At 38.6% G+C, this 18,055-nt stretch overlaps 2 protein-coding genes across 4 annotated transcripts in view; one reads left to right on the top strand and one right to left on the bottom strand.

Annotated features, from left to right (window-relative positions):
* CMSS1 (cms1 ribosomal small subunit homolog) overlaps window positions 1-18,055 on the top strand; it is a 359,212-nt gene that overhangs the window by 94,836 nt on the left and 246,321 nt on the right. The gene's annotated exons all lie outside the window — the stretch shown is intronic.
* Window positions 1-18,055, bottom strand: part of FILIP1L (filamin A interacting protein 1 like) — a 286,443-nt gene that overhangs the window by 88,119 nt on the left and 180,269 nt on the right. For both annotated transcript variants that reach the window (XM_053564693.1, XM_053564694.1), the window contains exon 4: window positions 14,134-14,312. In XM_053564693.1, the coding sequence (XP_053420668.1) occupies window positions 14,134-14,312 (179 nt within the window). The remainder of the gene's footprint in view (window positions 1-14,133; window positions 14,313-18,055) is intronic.

Here is an 18,055-nt window from a genome sequence, read left to right on the forward strand (position 1 = left end):
TGTAGATAGTAAATTGTAGGACTGTTCAGTCTCCATGATCAGGTGAACTAATGCCTTGCAGTAAATGTTTGTGTGTGCATGTGTGTGTGTGTGTAAAAAGTTCTGTTTTCTCTGGAGAATCCTAACTAATACAACGCTAATGCTTTCTCTGTACCAGATACAATACTTAGCAGTGTCTGTGCATTGTATAAGTTAATGATTGCAAGAACCTATGAGATCAATATCTTTTTTTTTTAACAGATGATGAAGTTGAGATTTAAAGAGATTAAGTGCTTTGCTCAAGGTCAAATAGTTAGTGAGATCTAAGGAGAGGACAGGACTGTGCTGCAAACCTTTTTCCAACTCAAGTCTATATTTTTAACTCTGATACCCAAAGCCCTTCCATAAGGCCTTTTTGTGTAGTGATATTTATTTGTCACATGTGCCAGTCATCATCCTCACAGCTGGCTAAAGGTGTTTGGCCTCCTCTTCTCATGAGGAATTAATATACTTGCCAGGAAAGTTTACCTGTGAATTATAAATTCAGGATATAGTTTAAACCTAATATTCCACCTTAATTTCCATTTATGAGGCAAAAATTTCTATTTTGATATGGTTTAACGACTCTTCTTCCTCTTTATAGTCCAGATGGAACAAAAGTTTGAGGTTGCCTTTCCACATTCCCTCTTTGGCTTCCTGTTTTATAGGACCATTAAACTAGTAGCTATGAGCTGGTTGGTAGATATATTAATAGAGTATTTACTGTATCTCCTGTATTCTCACTAGGTCTGTGTTAGCTGTTAGATAATTACAGCCATTAATCTCCTTTTTCCCCAACCTTCCATAGTGTTGCAAAAGTGGTGGTTATACCACAGAGTGAACACCTGAGTTCCCCCTGAATTATCTAGAACTTATTTTATGAGTGTTTTGTTATCAACTGTATTAGAATTATATCTAAAATTTCTTCCAGACCTCCCATAACATCAGGCATGAGGTACTTAAGTTCTCCCCAATGATTCTGGGGAGAAGAGCATCAACTATTATCAGGAGAGCTAGCTTCTGCTCTGACTCGTCAGCTATGGAGCAGCAAGATTTTGGGATTTCTTAGCTGGGACTTGGTGGATCTCATTTTCTCAATTCAAAAATCAAAGGGTTGGTCCAGATTGCTAGGTCTTTTTTAGCTTAAACTTGGGGATTCTGAGATTTCTATAATTTTTGTATAGTTATCTGATAGATTGATTCATTGTGGTGCTTTTGAAAGGAATAGAAAGGGTGTGAGTGGAACTGGATTTACAAAGGTAGTATTATTAAGTTCAGTTTTGAATATGTCACTTTTAAGGAGTGGTAGAGCATACGGGAACCTTTAGATGTCCTTTAAGAATGGAAATACAGATTGGGATTCAAAGTCGGTGGTAGAGGCACTGTCACTCTCACTGACCTCTTGATAATGTGGCTGAGAATCCTAGGCTTGAAGTAGAAAGTACTTGTTCAAAACAATCACATAATCACTGATTTTTAGATCTGAAGGAGATGTACAAATAATACAGCCTGCCTTTGTTTCATATACAAGAAAACTAAAGATTTTAGAAGTGGAATTTGCCCCAAAGTTGTGTACTAGTTAACTTACAAATCTAATCTGCAGACCAGAGTCACCCTGTTTCTAAGCTCCTATTCATCCCTCATTGGGCTTCTTATCTTTTCTTTTAGACTGCTTTTTAACATTGATAGTATTGTTTTGTGAATAATACATTCACTAATCATATACATCCAAATACTCAAAATTATTTGTAAAATTTAACTCTACTTTCTGGAAAAGAAAAACAATCAAATAACATCGCTGCCATATCTGAATTTTGACCTCTGTAATTAAATAGTGTTCCATGGAAACCACTAACTTGTGCAATTATAATGTATGGTTTTGTGACATCTGTTCAGCGTTAAGTTATGGTGTACAGTCCTAAATGGTTTTTTGGTACCCATGTGAGGTAATTAATCCCTCTGTATCCCTGCGCAGATCTGTGTTAGGTCTGGGATGTCTAAGCACAAGGCTGATCACGTTGTAATTCTATATAGAATTACAATACCAAAGTACGTGTTTGCGGTGGGTCTCCATTTTGTTCTGGCAAACAACTGGATACCCATGACAAAGGTTAAATGGAGATCTGGCATCCATTTCTCTACTTGTAAGGCATAGTCTCGAGAATATGTAATACAAACAACTCCTTGCCAGAAAACTGAAAGGAAATGATTGCATTTGAGTACAATGTATTCTATAACAATAATTTAGTGTGCATGAAATTTAAAACTGCTGGCTTTCCACATATTATTCTTTAAAAATAGGCTTTATTTATTTTTTAATGGCTTATACCCACTGTGTATTGCTTTGTCAGGTATTCTTACAAGTTGAGATAAAAGACCCCCCCCAAAAAATGAATGGCAAGATAGTAAATTTTCTAGTAAAGTACTCTAATGTGTTTATTGATTTCTCTTGAATGGTCTGTCTTTATGAGCCTTACATGTGTTACATTACCTTTCTATAGTGGTTCCTTTTTTCTAACCCATCATGATCTCATAATGCCTTAGAAGAATCAATATCAAGGCTTAAAGCCTGCAGTGGTATCCCTGTGTCATACAATGAACAAATTAGTCAGTAGTATTCAAAGCTTCTAGAAAGAATATTTGATTTATTTTTATTTTTATTTTTTTATTAAATCATAGCTGTGTACAATAATGCAATCATGAGGTACAATGTGCTGGTTCCATATACAGTCTGAAATATTTTCACTGAACTAGTTAACATAGTGTTCAGGGCATTTTCTTAATTCTTGTGTTCAAACCCTTATACTCTACACTTAGTAAACGTCACCTGTTGCATCTTGGAAGGGTGCAGGTGAAGTTTACTAAGTGTAGAGTATAAGATTTAATATTTTTGAGAGAAATCTTTGAAAATAGTCTGATATACTTTGTTAACAGTAGGATCAAATGTAGTTCAAGCAGTGTTTTAGTCACCTTGTCTGATGCCAGTCTGGAAAATAAGCCTGTCATAGTGGAGGATACGTGATGGAAATCTTTGTTTTGAAAGTTGTTTCAGCCAAAGGAGACATGGAAGTGTTTTGTTCTTTTCTAAAATACCTAAAAGGAAGAACTTGTTCAGGGTGTGGTCAATGCAACATCTCTTAAAGCTAGACCCCTGGTGACTTTCCTCCAGAGGTTCATATGTGTGCCCCTGCACCACTTTAATACCGGGACAGGACAGGAACAAGACATTAATTGCACTGATGACTCCTTTCTCACTGTGTGGCTTTTGAAAAGCTACCATTTGAACTCCAATTATAAAATTGGAATATCAGTGCTAACCTACTTGGCTAAGATATTATGAAAAGTAATTTAAGGCTTTAAAAAAATTCATGGTTGAAGCTACATTTTTATACAAAGAATTGTCATAACAATATCTGATTCCTGCTTCAGTGGTTATCTCAAGGCCAAGAAAATGCAGTAATATATAGATGGTTAGTATACCTGGTTTGTTTTAGTATTTTAAAAAAGAATGCATGGTTTCAAAAAAAAAACTTTTTTGTTGTTATTGTTTCACAGCCCTTTTCTCCATTGAAACTGAAAAAAGAAAAAAATAAGCAAGTTTTTTGAAACTACAGACAAAATTGGCATTTCACTTATGGGAAAATTTTGTAAAATTGCAGAGACTAAAAATGATTTTTTGTTTTGGCTTTCCTGTGAGGCCATCTAGAAAGGCCAAAAATTATTGGCATTGCTTTTGTGTAAAACCTTTCACATAGACTCCATTTGTAATTTAGCCAAGTACATAATTCAGGTCATCGGTGACACACATATCCACACCGTGGAGCTGGTCAGTGAACAGAAAGTTGTCTTGAAATGTGGATTATAGTATTGCCATATGGACAGACCAAACCACACAGACTATAACTGAGGAAACTTTGCATTAAAACGCTTGAGAACAGGCTTTCCTGAGCTGTTCCCTGCCCCCACCCGCCCTCAGTGGGAAAGCCAATTGCTTACTGATTACAACAGCGACATCATTTGGCAAACATTTTGGCCTGAACTCAATGTGTGACATCAGTCTCCTTTAGGGTTTTCCACATAAAATGAATTCTCCAAAGAAAACACAAAAATTGAGGCTTAATTTGAAATCCATTATTACATCCTCTAAGGTCTCATTAATTACCTCAATCATGTATTTCTTAATTTTTATTTTATTTCCAAGTAGATGTTAACCAACACTTAAAATATGAGTGCTAAACCTTCACAATTTTTTTTTCAGAGTTTCAATCAGATAGTTCTTTGTAGCTATCCTCACTCAGCCCCCAAGTTATGGGGGTTATGGTATCCTTGTTTCACTGTACTGTACCAAGGTCACTAATTCGAGAGTGGTTTGCATCACTTTGTTTGAGAGAGGAAGTAAACGTTGTTCTTTGGCCCTTTAGGATAAGTGAGCCTTGCTCTTGTGAGGAGTGGCTGTGTGCTTGAGAGAAAGTCTTTTCACTAAACAGGACCCAGTGATAGTGTGTGTTTTGCCATATCACTAAACAAGTGAGACACATTTGTGGTATTTCACACTCTTGTTGTGTGAGCACCTCTTCTGAGTGTACTTACTTAAAGTCATTAGAGTTTCCTTCACTTCTCATTTTGTTAGGTGCTGTTCATTTAATAGCTCTTTGATGCAGTTGGCCTTAGAACAGGTAAAAGTCAGTTTTGCCTCATGAGACTGATAGTCCGCCCACAGAAGGGAAGGAAGCGGAGGGTGAATGCTAAAGCACCAGCAATTCCAAGTTGTGTGGTTGTACAAGCAAAGCAAGGGGGAAATTGTGCATCATGTGAGTTGAGAACAGATTTAACATTCTCACACAAAATGTTGGAGAGAAGGTTCATGTTCCTGTTTCTATTCCATGTGGAAGGCGAACAGAAATAAATGAATGTTCTCATACCTTCTGGGGTGGCTAAAAGAGGAATGAGAGACACTGTAGTCACTTTTTTCTATTTCTTAGTAATGGTGTGTTCAGGTTAGTTGTTCTTCAAGGCAAAAACTAACCACTTTGTATTCTGTAGAGCTAAAAAAGTCTGACCTCTTAAATTCTGCCTCTTATATTCATGCAATACATGTAGGAATATTATTGTTAATGTATCGTTTCTATAGTGTACCCTTTCCATTTATCCCACTTACTCTTCAGCCTGTAGCCTTCATTCTCACTGACCTTTTGTTCCCCATTTTTCAGTGTTGTGCCTTTTTACTCTTGGTTTAAATATTCTTCCCCATCTGCCACTCAGTGTTACTTCAGAATAGCCCTCCCCAGCCTTCTTGCAGAAGATAGTAGAGATACACGGTGAATATTAGAACTATCTCACATTAGAATCACACCCCAACAGCCCTTCACATTCCCACCCCAAATCTGTGTCATCTTGCCATCTCCATTCATGTGGTAGGGAGCCCTGGGCAAGGGCAGTCTGTACCTCTCTGTTCTATGGCAGACAGGCAATGCTCTGAACACGGTCAGTAAATCTTCATCATAATGAAAGGTGAAAGTCAGTGTCTGTGTTCACTAAGTTAATGCCAAATAAGTATGGAGGCCAAATGAGGCCACATTGCCAAACCACACGGGTTCAGAAATATTTAATGTAAAATCATGTCACTGAAAAACAAATCTTATATTGTAATGACTATGAGTCAAGTCTTTCCTTGGTGTCAGATTTTTGTGTACCTTTAATCTGCCTCTGTAGAGACTTCAGAGTTCGTGAGAGGCAAGTTAGGCCAACCCCTACTTCATCCCACCCCTGCCACCATGTAACAAAAAATAAACCTGTGGAAAAATAGATTGGATGTAAGGGCCATGTATTCTCTGGCACTTAGAACAAGCGTCTGCCATGAAGTACACTGAAAAGAAATGAACGTTTGCTATTAACCTAGACATTGGAGTAACTGCAGTTAAGTTACCTAGTGGAAATATGAACTGGTTCCATCTTAGTGTTTAGGATCTAAAAAAAATGAAATGAAAAAATAAGAATTGGAGAGGCGGAGCAAGATGGCAGCCGAGTAACAGCTTCCTTGCATCTGGGCACCATGAGTCTGGGGAGATAGGACTCCAGGCATCTCTGGCTGGTGGGATCTGCCTATCATCACCCCTGAGAGGATACAGGGAGTCAGCGAGAGACTTCTGGACCCCAAGAGGAGGACTAAAACAGTGGAAAACCAGCAAGTGGTCGCGTGTGTTCAATACGTCTAAACCCGCCCGCAACTGTAAGTTCAGTAGCAGCGAGACTGCAAACCAGAAAGGCCTAACCTGTGAACTGTTTTGGTGTCTTTGGACTTGGCACTCAGCTGAACTGCCTTGGGGAGAGCCTGAGCAGGATTGCGGAGAACTTTGGCCTTTGTCTAGGGCCCCAATCTGAACCGCTGAGCCAGACGGAGCTAATAGTGTTTGGCTCTGGGTCACAGGCAGCCATTGTGAGCGATCTGCCCCGGCAAGCTCTGCCCTCAGGGTCGCAGAGCTGGAATTGGGTGGGAGCTGGTAACCCAGCGACCAAGTAGCCTAAGGGCGGGGTCTGAGCCGCATTGCAGCCCTAACCCTCAGAGGCAGAGGGAGACCAGTTTTGGCACACAGGGTAAGTGGATAGCCACTTCAGCAGTGATTCCAGCGACAAGCACTTCCCTGGGAAAGCTTCTGCTCAGCAAGTGAACAAGTTCAAAGTGCCTTTTAAGTGGGCTGAAGAGAGATTTAGGGTGTCTACCTGCTGGGGTTTGAGAAACTAGCAGCCTCCAGTCATATCAGAACTGTGATTAACATCTCATACCCCAGAAGACCACGTATTGCCCAGACAATATTCAATAACATATACATACTGCTTTGTTTTTGGTTGTGTTTTTTTTTTTTTTGGTTTGGTTGTTTTTTTGTTTATTTTGATGTTGTTTTGTTTTTTAAGTTCAACCTTTTCCATACAGATCCTTTTTCTTTCTCTATTTTTCTAGTTTAATTATAATTTCGCATTGCTGCCTATTTCAATAATTAGAACTTCATTTTTGTTAGTGTTTCTACCACTATTATTTGGTTTTTCCAGCCAATGTTATCCCCGTAAAGTTTTCTGTTTGCTTGTTTTGGTTTGTTTTATAGCATTTTTGTCTTTCCTCTCTACTTGGTGGAGGTGGGGTACTGTGTCTGATCAGGTTAGCAAAGAGCTGCTGACCTCAAGGGAACCACCCAACTGGGCACCCCCAGAAGGTGGGTTTTTTTTAAGGTTGTATCAAAGTACCCTACTGTACACCTATATTACTCTGTCTCCCTCTTTCTGTGCCTCTCTTCTTTTTGTCAGTATTCCTTTTACCCACCCCCTCTCCTTTCTCTATTTTTCTTTATTTTCTTATCACTCGGTCCTCCTTTCTTTCATCCCTTTTTTGCTCTTCAACCTTCTCACCCTTCTGGTCCTGTAACTCTTAGTCCACAGGCACGAGAACTTAAAGAGCAAGAGGAAGTGAAAGGAAAATTAGGACAAGGAAACAGATAAAAGAAATCACTCATGAGGAAGAATCAGCAGAAAACTCCAGGCAACATGGAGAACCAGTCCAGAACAACCCCACCAAGGGACCATGAGGTAGCTACTGCAGAGGATTCCACCTATACAGAAATGTTAGGAATGACAGAAAGGGAATTTAGAATACACATGTTGAAAACAATGAAAGAAATGATGGAAACAATGAAGGAAACTGCTAATAAAGTGGAAAATAACCAAAAGGAAATTCAAAAACAGAATCAAATAAGAGATGAATGATATGAAGAATATAAAAAGGATATAGCAGAGCTGAAGGAACTGAAACAGTCAATTAGGGAACTTACAGATGCAATGGAAAGTATCAGCAACAGGTTAGACCATGCAGAAGAAAGAATTTCAGAGGTAGAAGACAAAGTTTTTGAGATAACTCAGATAGTAAAAGAGGCAGAAAAGAAGAGAGAGAAAGCAGAACGTTCACTGCCAGAATTATGGGACTTTATGAAGCGTTCCAACATACAAGTTATAGGAATTTCAGAAGGGGAAGAAGAATGCCCCAGAGGAATGGAAGCCATACTAGAGAATATTATAAAAGAAAATTTCCCAAATATCACCAAAGATTCTGACACACTGCTTTCAGAGGGATATCGGACCCCAGGTCGCCTCAACTCCAACCGAGCTTCTCCAAGACACATTGTGATGAACCTGTCCAAAGTCAAGACAAAAGAAAAGATTCTGCAAGCTGCCAGGAGTAAGCGCCAGTCGACCTACAGGGGCAAATCCATCAGAGTGACCGCAACTTCTCTAATGAAACTTTCCAAGCAAGAAGACAATGGTCATCTACCTTTAATCTACTTAAACAGAACAATTTCCAGCCCAGAATTCTGTACCCTGCTAAGCTAAGCTTCAAAATTGACGGAGAAATCAAATCATTTACAGATATACAAACATTGAGGAAATTCGCCACAACAAGACCAGCTCTACAGGAAATACTTCAACCTGTTCTGCACACTGACCACCACAATGGATCAGCAGCAAAGTAAGAACTCAGAAATTAAAGGACAGAACCTAATCTCCACACTGATGCAAAAGATAAAACTAAGCAATGGACTCTCACAAAATGAGATGAATAGAATACTACCACACTTATCAATTATCTCAATAAATGTTAATGGCTTGAATTCCCCACTGAAGAGACATAGATTGGTTGACTGGGTTAAAAAACACAAGCCATCCATTTGCTGCTGCAAGAAACACACCTGGCTTCAAAAGACAAATTAAAGCTCCGAGTCAAGGGTTGGAAGACAATTTTTCAGGCAAATGGCATTCAGAAGAAAAGAGGAGTTGCAATCTTATTTTCAGATACATGTGGATTTAAAGCAACTAAAGTCAAAAAAGACAAAGATGGTCACTTTATATTGGTCAAGGGAAAAATACAACAAGAAAAGCATTTCAATTCTAAATATTTATGCACCCAATTTAAATGCTCCCAGATTCTTGAAACAGACCTTACTAAGTCTGAGCAATATGATATCTGATAATACCATAATAACCGGGGACCTTAACACTCCTCTTACAGAGCTGGACAGATCCTCTAAACAGAAATTAAACAAGGATATAAGAGATTTAAATGAGACCCTAGAACAACTGTGCTTGATAGACGCATATAGAACACTCCATCCCAAAGATAAAGAATATACATTCTTCTCATCACCCCATGGAACATTCTCCAAAATTGATCATATCCTGGGACACAAAACAAATATCAACAGAATCAAAAGAATTGAAATTTTACCTTGTATCTTCTCAGACCATAAGGCACTAAAGGTGGAACTCAATTAGAAATGATAAAGGGGAAATAACAACTGACCCACAGAGATACAAGAGATCATCTCTGAATACTACCAGAAACTCTATGCCCAGAAATTTGACAGTGTGAAAGAAATGGATCAATATTTGGAATCACACCCTCTCCCTAGACTCAGCCAGGAAGAAATAGAGCTCCTGAACAGACCAATTTCAAGCACTGAGATCAAAGAAACAATAAAAAATCTTCCAACCAAAAAAATGCTCTGGTCCAGATGGCTTCACTCCAGAATTCTATCAAACCTTCAAGGAAGAGCTTATTCCTGTACTGCAGAAATTATTCCAAAAAATTGAGGAAGATGGAATCTTCCCCAACACATTCTATGAAGCAAACATCACCCTGATACCAAAACCAGGAAAAGACCCAAGCAAAAAGGAGAATTTCAGAGCAATCTCACTCATGAATATAGACGCAAAAATTCTCAACAAAATCCTAGCCAATAGATTACAGCTTATCATCAAAAAAGTCATTCATCATGATCAAGTAGGCTTCATCCCAGGGATGCAAGGCTGGTTTAACATACGCAAGTCTATAAACATTATCCACCATATTAGCAGAGGCAAAAATAAAGATCACATGATCCTCTCAATAGATGCAGAAAAAGCATTTAATAAAATCCAGCATCCTTTTCTAATTAGAACACTGAAGAGTATAGGCATAGGTGGCACATTTCTAAAACTGATTGAAGCTATCTATGACAAACCCACAGCCAATATTTTACTGAATGGAGTAAAACTGAAAGCTTTTCCTCTTAGGACTGGAACCAGACAAGGTTGTCCTCTGTCACCTTTACTATTCAACATAGTGCTGGAAGTTCTAGCCAATACAATTAGGCAAGACAAGGAAATAAAGGGAATCCAAATGGGAGCAGAGGAGGTCAAACTCTCCCTCTTTGCTGACGACATGATCTTATAGTTAGAGAACCCCAAAGACTCAACCACAAGACTCCTAGAAGTCATCAAAAAATACAGTAATGTTTCAGGATATAAAATCAATGTCCACAAGTCAGTAGCCTTTGTGTACACCAATAACAGTCAAGATGAGAAGCTAATTAAGGACACAACTCTCTTCACCATAGTTTCAAAGAAAATGAAATACCTAGGAATATACCTAACGAAGGAGGTGAAGGACCTCTAAAAAGAAAACTATGAAATCCTCAGAAAGGAAATAGCAGAGGATATTAACAAATGGAAGAACATACCATGCTCATGGATGGGAAGAATCAACATTGTTAAAATGTCTATACTTCCCAAAGCAATCTACCTATTCAGTGCCATTCCTATCAAAATACCAACATCGTATTTTCAAGATTTGGAAAAAATGATTCTGCATTTTGTATGGAACCGGAAAATACCCCGTATAGCTAAGGCAGTTCTCTGTAAGAAAAATAAAGCTGGGGGCATCAGCATACCAGATTTTAGTCTGTACTACAAAGCCATAGTGCTCAAGACAGCATGGTACTGGCACAAAAACAGAGACATAGACACTTGGAATCGAATTGAAAACCAAGAAATGAAACTAACATTTTACAACCACCTAATCTTCGATAAACCAAACAAGAACATACCTTGGGGGAAAGACTCCCTATTCAGTAAATGGTGTTGGGAGAACTGGATGTCTACATGTAAAAGACTGAAACTGGACCCACACCTTTCCCCAGTCACAAAAATTGATTCAAGATGCATAAAGGACTTAAATTGAAGGCATGAAACAATAAAAATCCTCCAAGAAAGCATAGGAAAAACACTGGAAGATATTGGCCTGGGGAAAGACTTCATGAAGAAGACTGCCATGGCAATTGTACAACAACAAAAATAAACAAATGGGACTTCATTAAACTGAAAAGCTTCTGTACAGCTAAGGAGACAATAACCAAAGCAAAGAGACAACCTACACAATTGGAAAGGATATTTGCATATTTTCAATCAGACAAAAGCTTGATAACTAGGATGTATAGAGAACTCAAATTAATCCACATGAAAAAAGCCAACAATCCCATATATCAATGGGCAAGAAACATGAATAGATCTTTCACTAAAGACGACAGGCGAATGGCTAACAAACACATGAAAAAATGTTCATCATCTCTATCTATTAGAGAAATGCAAATCAAAACAACCCTGAGATATCATCTAACCCCAGTGAGAATGGCCCACATCACAAAATCTCAAAACTGCAGATGCTGGCTTGGATGTGGAGAGAAGGGAACACTTTTACACTGCTGGTGGGACTGCAAACTAGTACAACCTTTCTGGAAGGAAATATGGAGAAACCTCAAAGCACTCAAGCTAGACCTCCCATTTGATCCTGCAATCCCATTACTGGGCATCTACCCAGAAGGAAAAAAATCCTTTTATCATAAGGACACTTGTACTAGACTGTAACACTGTTTATTGCAGCTCAATTTACAATCGCCAAAATGTGGAAACAGCCTAAATGCCCACCAACCCAGGAATGGATTAACAAGCTGTGGTATATGTATACCATGGAATATGGTATATGGAATACATGGTATACATATTCAGCCATTAAATAAAATGGAGACTTTACATCCTTCGTATTAACCTGGATGGACGTGGAAGACATTATTCTTAGTAAAGCATCACAAGAATGGAGAAGCATGAATCCTATGTACTCAATTTTGATATGAGGACAATTAATGACAATTACGGTTATGGGGGGGAAGCAGAAAGAGGGAAGGAGGGAGGGTTGTGGGGCCTTGGTGTGTGTCACACTTTATGGGGGCAAGACATGATTGCAAGAGGGACTTTACCTAACAATTGCAATCAGTGTAACCTGGCTTATTGTACCCTCAATGAATCCCCAACAATAAAAAAAAAAAAGAAAAAATAAGAATTGGAAGTAGTTGAATAAAGCAATTGACATTACCAATATTGTGGAAAGGGGAACTCACAGGTAATTTTCTTTCTTTTTTTTTTTTTTCTTATACCCCCACTGGTAATTTTCTTTTCTACATTTTTCTGTGATTGTTAGAATCTAGCATCATTAGCTCTGTAACTCATAAGAGTACACATGGAAATAACACAAATGAGATAAATGCCTGGTAAAATTTGACATTTCAAAGATTGACTATTCTTTTACCTTTTCAGTATCAATAGAGGGGGTTAACTGTCCTTTCTTTTTTTTTTTTCTCTAGAGACAGAGTCTCACTTTATGGCCCTCGGTAGAGTGCCATGGCCTCACACAGCTCACAGCAACCTCCAACTCCTGGGCTTAAGCGATTCTCTTGCCTCAGCCTCCCAGGTAGCTAATTTAACATGGATGGTCACACTTCCTAAAGTGATTCAAAATAGAGGGTCAAAGTGAAATAAAATAACTCACCTTGCATATGGTTATAAAATATTTACCAACCAAAGTCATCTTTTTTGCAGCCAATTTTTTTTTAAATACTAGTTCACAATTTAAGCTTCTACATTATTTCTTATTTATTCTTCAGAGCATTGCAATTTGGCTTCTGCCCTTACTGCTTCATTGAAATGGCTCATTAAGTTCCATGGAATCTTCCTCATTGCCAAATACTGGGACATTTCTCATTCTATTCTGCATTATTTGGTGCTATTTGACTATTCGGTCTTTTTAAAACATCTTTCCTTATTTCATTTCATTGCCTTAATTCTCTTCTGATTCTTCGAACTTTCTACCATTCTTTCTCAGCTTCCTTTCTGACTCCTTTTCCATGGAAAACCGCCAAGCATTGATACATCTAAGGTTCCCTTCTCTTTCCTCAATACACCAACACTCATAGCTTCAGCCATTACCCAGCACAAATCCATGTCAGCAGCCCATCTTTCCAGACCTGCATTTCTGATTGTGGGTTGTCTTTATACATATCATTCTTCTCACTGGATATTGGAATACACCAAGATACCTCATACTCAATATGCCTAAAACAGGACTCATCTCCTACCCACGCACTGGGAATAAACCATCCTCCCTGGTCAAAATCCTACAACAAGAAAAAACTCTGCCCCATTCTCATATTTCATATTTTGCTGAATAGCCAAGAGTGCTTCTCAGTAACTCTGTTTTGCTCTCCAGTCTCACCAGTCACTGATTCATATTGATTGCATCATAAATTGTTCCTGCTTATACCTCCCCCTCTCACGCCGTGGCCACTGGAACATTTCCCTTCGTCTTTCTTATCTGGGTATTTGCCTCCTGCATGAATTTGCTGCCCCCAGCCTAAAGCTCTTCCAGTCTTTTCTCCATATTGCCGTAGTGGTTCTTTAAGAAAACATAGCTGATCATCTCATTCCCCCTTTCACAATTTTTCATTTGCTCCTCTTACCAGTGATATAAAGTCCAACAGTGCATGGCTGGCCTTTCATTCTTTTCTGTTGTAGTCACACCCTGGGCTGTAGCCTATGGAAAGCTTGAGTTCCCTCAGTACCCTTGTTCTTTTCTCACCTCTGTACTCTTGTGCTTATTTCTCCCTGTGCCTTGAATATAGTTTCCATCTCTGTTTGCCCTGATACTCCTCTGGGCAGCTTTCACAGGGCACTCCCAGTGGACTTAGGTGCCCAACATTTGTGTCTCAATTGTCCTTATCGCACTCAGTTATTCTTGTGTTGTGTTGATAATATCTTTAAACATATCCTTTTCCTCACCTCAAAGACCTTGAGATCTTTGAGAACAGAGGCTGTGTCCTATTCATTCTTGAATCCCGCCTGATACCTGGTACAATGCCCAGCCCATAGTGAGAGGTTAGTAACAAGTTGCAGAATGAGTCATTGTTTAATCCAAACCCGCCTTACCTTTCGCATTCCTGTTCTAGTAAACTTATGAATTCATCACTCTGTTCCATGTATTCTTTATGTTTTCTCTTTTCTTCCTCTAACTCCAATATGGTTTGCCTATGGGATTTTTCTACCATTAAAAGCTGTTCCAGAATTCGTCTGTGAGATTCTTTATGTTTTTCCACAACTTTGTCCAACTGCAAAAAAAGAAAAAATTATAGCCTGTGAACTACAAATTGTTCATGAAATTGCCACCTTTCACTCTTGTAGAAATGTCCCTATTTTGATAATTATAACAATTGAGCAATGGGTTTTTGATCTCCTTGCTTAGCATTTATCATTATTACTCTTGCTAATTGATACTTTTGGGTAGTCTTTTATCGTCACCATATTTTTCCAGAGAGAAGGATCTGTCCCCCTGTGAGTATCAGAACAATTCTACATATCCCCTTTCTGATACTCTTACTTCTTGCTCCAGAGAAACCATATTAAAGGAGTGCTAAGAAGTGTGGGAATCCTTGTGCAGTGTTTGGTTCTGCAGCTGCCCTGGCTAACCCTTCTGTCTCCGCCCACACTGTAGTGCTCTCTACCACCATATGCCTTTTGGGTCCCTTGGTGTGTTTTACATGTTATTATGTATGCATCAGGGTTTTTTCATTGACAGTCGAAACCAATGGTGGGGTGGAGGGTCGGGGACATGTGAAAACAAACTATCCCTGCCCCTTCCCCCCACTGGTGTGCATAGACAGTCTGGGCATGCTGGGTGATCCTGTAATCCCAGCAATTTAGAAGGTTGGAGTGTGAGGATTGCTAGAGCCCAGGAGTTTGAGACTAGCCTGGGTAACATAATGAGACCCCATCTCTAAAAAACTAAGAAAAAACTAGCTGAACATGGTGGCATAAGCCTATAGTCCGGGCTACTCAATAGGCAAATGCAGGAGGATTCCTTCAGCCCAGGAGTTTGAGGCTATAGTGAGCTATGATCATTTCACTGCACCAGCCTATAGAAAAGAGCAAGACTCTGCCTCTAAAAAAAAAGAGAAAAAGAAAAAACATTCAATTTAATTTTAAGGTTAACACTAGAATTAATATTAATAAATGAATAATTATAACAGTTATTTAGCAAAGCATGTCTGAGTGGTCAAAGACTGAACATAAAAGATTATTCTAAAATGTGAAATGAAAGGTTCTGGGTGGGCAATGTCAGCTTTTATTCCACCCAGGTGCAGGTGAGCTGAACTTGAGAAGGAAGTTAGCATGTGGGTTAAAGTGGATGGGGACTTAAGGGGTCAGAAGGTTGGAGGTGGGCACATTTCCTCTTTCCTGGGTGGGACATTCTCTTTGGGCGGGTCCCCCTATTTGACTCTATCAATGTCTTTCCCTAGATAAGTTCTTGTAATTGTCAAGACACATATTAAACTTCATTCAGCCCCAAAGAGAGAAAATAAAAGGCTTATTTTATATTGTGTGGATAACAGTCATTTACATGGATAGTTATCTCTAGCTATCTTAATGTAGAAAGGGCTTTTAATATTTCTTTTACTGGTTTCTGTGCTGTGTCACCCAGCCATTGTCAAATAAAGATGAAATGTCTGAGGTTATATTGCAAAATGAATATGTCCTTTGGTTCCAAGCACTGGAAGTTTGCTTTATAGAGAAGAAACATTCACAAAATATGAAACCAGAAGCTAATTAGTCTATAAAATTTTTCTGCCAGTTCCTACTTTCAGGATTTTTCTTTCTCCCACGTAAGTTCATCTATGCATTTTAAGAACATTCTTTGTATTTTATTTAACATTTTAATATATTTTTAGTGCCATGATTTTATGATATATAGTCCACAGTATTGCTAAAAATGAAATTTCTTTATGTTCTACCTAACTAATCCCTACTCATCCTCTGAATCTTGGTTTTTCTGATTTGTCTATCTAAATTTGATCCCTTGATATCTGTCACTCTCTTAGATGTTAAATGCCCTGATGGCAGGAGCTACACTATTTGTGTACATGAGCTCTACAGTAAATGTTAATTAAGTATATTAATAAAATGAAAATTAAAAGCTAAATTATACAGTTGCTTAGCATAAGTACTTTAAGAATTGCATTGATGATATACCAAGATTCTGGGGAGGGACAGAACTATAACTTGGACTTTACATAACAAACACAAATAATAAACACTAATCATCTATACCCTCATATTAACCTGGAATAGCAAAAAAGATATTGAGATTCTTTTATTATAGTACTTGATAAATCCAAAATGTTGTTTATATTTTCAATGATATGTTTTTTGAAAGAATTAAGAATACCTTAGCCGAAGCCAATAATTCAAGTACCTCTTTTAAAGGTAAGTTCTAATATAAAACCCTAGGTTGGAAAGGACTGGGAGGTTGAAACTGTCTGGGAGTTCTTGCCTCTTCCTTCCCTCTTGACCACACCACCTCCAGCTCCATCCCCCACCTTTGTTGCAGCTCACAAGGCACCACTAGTTTTTCATCATAATTCAGTATTCCTACCAAGTCATGTAACTGAGAGCCATTTGTTCTTCTAAGTTATTTTGCCTAAAGAATTAGATAAATCCCCTCTACTTTACCCTAGACATGATTGAGATTTTTTAGATTTTTTTCAGAAAGAACATTATGAGGAAAATAAAAGAGAGGAGGGGATGTCAACACTCCAAGATGGGGAAGGCAAAAGCAGAATAGCTTTATAGCATGCAGATGCTCATTCTGGTGTGATTAGGGCACAGCCACGGCTGGTCTTAGTGGGAACACTGAGTGCTCTCTCTCTCATTTTCTTTTCTTCAGCCCTGTCTGGGGACTGCTAGTCAGAATTCCCCTTTACCATTTATTCTCTGGGTGTCCCCCTCTCACCTCTTATTTCCTAGCTAGAGAACTGGGTTGTGGAGATAAGAGTTCTATGGGCTTCAAGGAATTGGATAGACAGCTAAGAAGACAGAGATCTACAATGGAAAAGTAGAGGGAAAGTGGAAAATTGGCAAATCATAGGTAGAAATATGAGCAGTTGGAAGAGTAAAATCTGTTATAAGAGTAATCAAAGAAGATTGGATTTACAAAGTTTGGCCAGATTCTGGGTAATTTTCAGGGGCATTGTGCAGAGTTAGGATTACAAGCATTTGCAAAGAGGGTATTTCCAATTTTGCATTTGTACAATAGAATTATTTTATAACTAACATTTTTCCTAATGATTTCAACATAACTTTGGAATCATTCTGTTTCACTTCCCTCTGAAGTGTTAATGGGTTATGCCATTTGTGGAGTTCTGGTAGGGGTACGTTCAGTGATCATTACTTTGCATTTGAGCTCACAGGGTTGGGGAATTTGTGCCTGATGCTGTTTCACAGTTAATATGTTGGAAGCCAGGATATAATTTTAACACTATTGACTTGAATGCAGCTTCGGCTCTTTGTGTTTAAAATTTGGATTAAAGCACAAGTTAACAGACTTTGGGTGGTCTCATCCTTACCACTCAGAGAAGCAGATCCACATGACCAAACTCCTTCACAATTTGGCAAGACAATAGTCTTCTCTCATGAGGCGCCAAACTCGAGAATAGCAAGGACATTAGAGGTCAATCCTGAGATAGGCTGCCAGAGCTTACGTGGGAGAAGTTTGTGTGAAACTTGCTTTTATTCACCATCCGTAACTCATGTTCCCAGTTGTTCTCTTTTTATTAAAATGAAAAATTATGATAGTTTCCGTTGAGGTCTCAGAGAAAAATAGAAAAATACAATAAGGATTCCAAAGAGTTCCAGAAATGCCAGCGAGTGGAAAACAAGCACACTGTACTTTCGTGCACTTGTGGCCAGTGGGGGCTGCACTCCTCTGCCATTGTCATTGCTGGCCCACCTGCCAGGGGAGAGGCCTGTGCTGTCATTAAACTTGTGAAGGAAAAAGAGGGTACACACTCATCTAAAA

Source organism: Nycticebus coucang, chromosome 16 (genome assembly GCF_027406575.1).
Source record: "Nycticebus coucang isolate mNycCou1 chromosome 16, mNycCou1.pri, whole genome shotgun sequence".
Taxonomy (NCBI): Eukaryota; Metazoa; Chordata; class Mammalia; order Primates; family Lorisidae; genus Nycticebus; species Nycticebus coucang.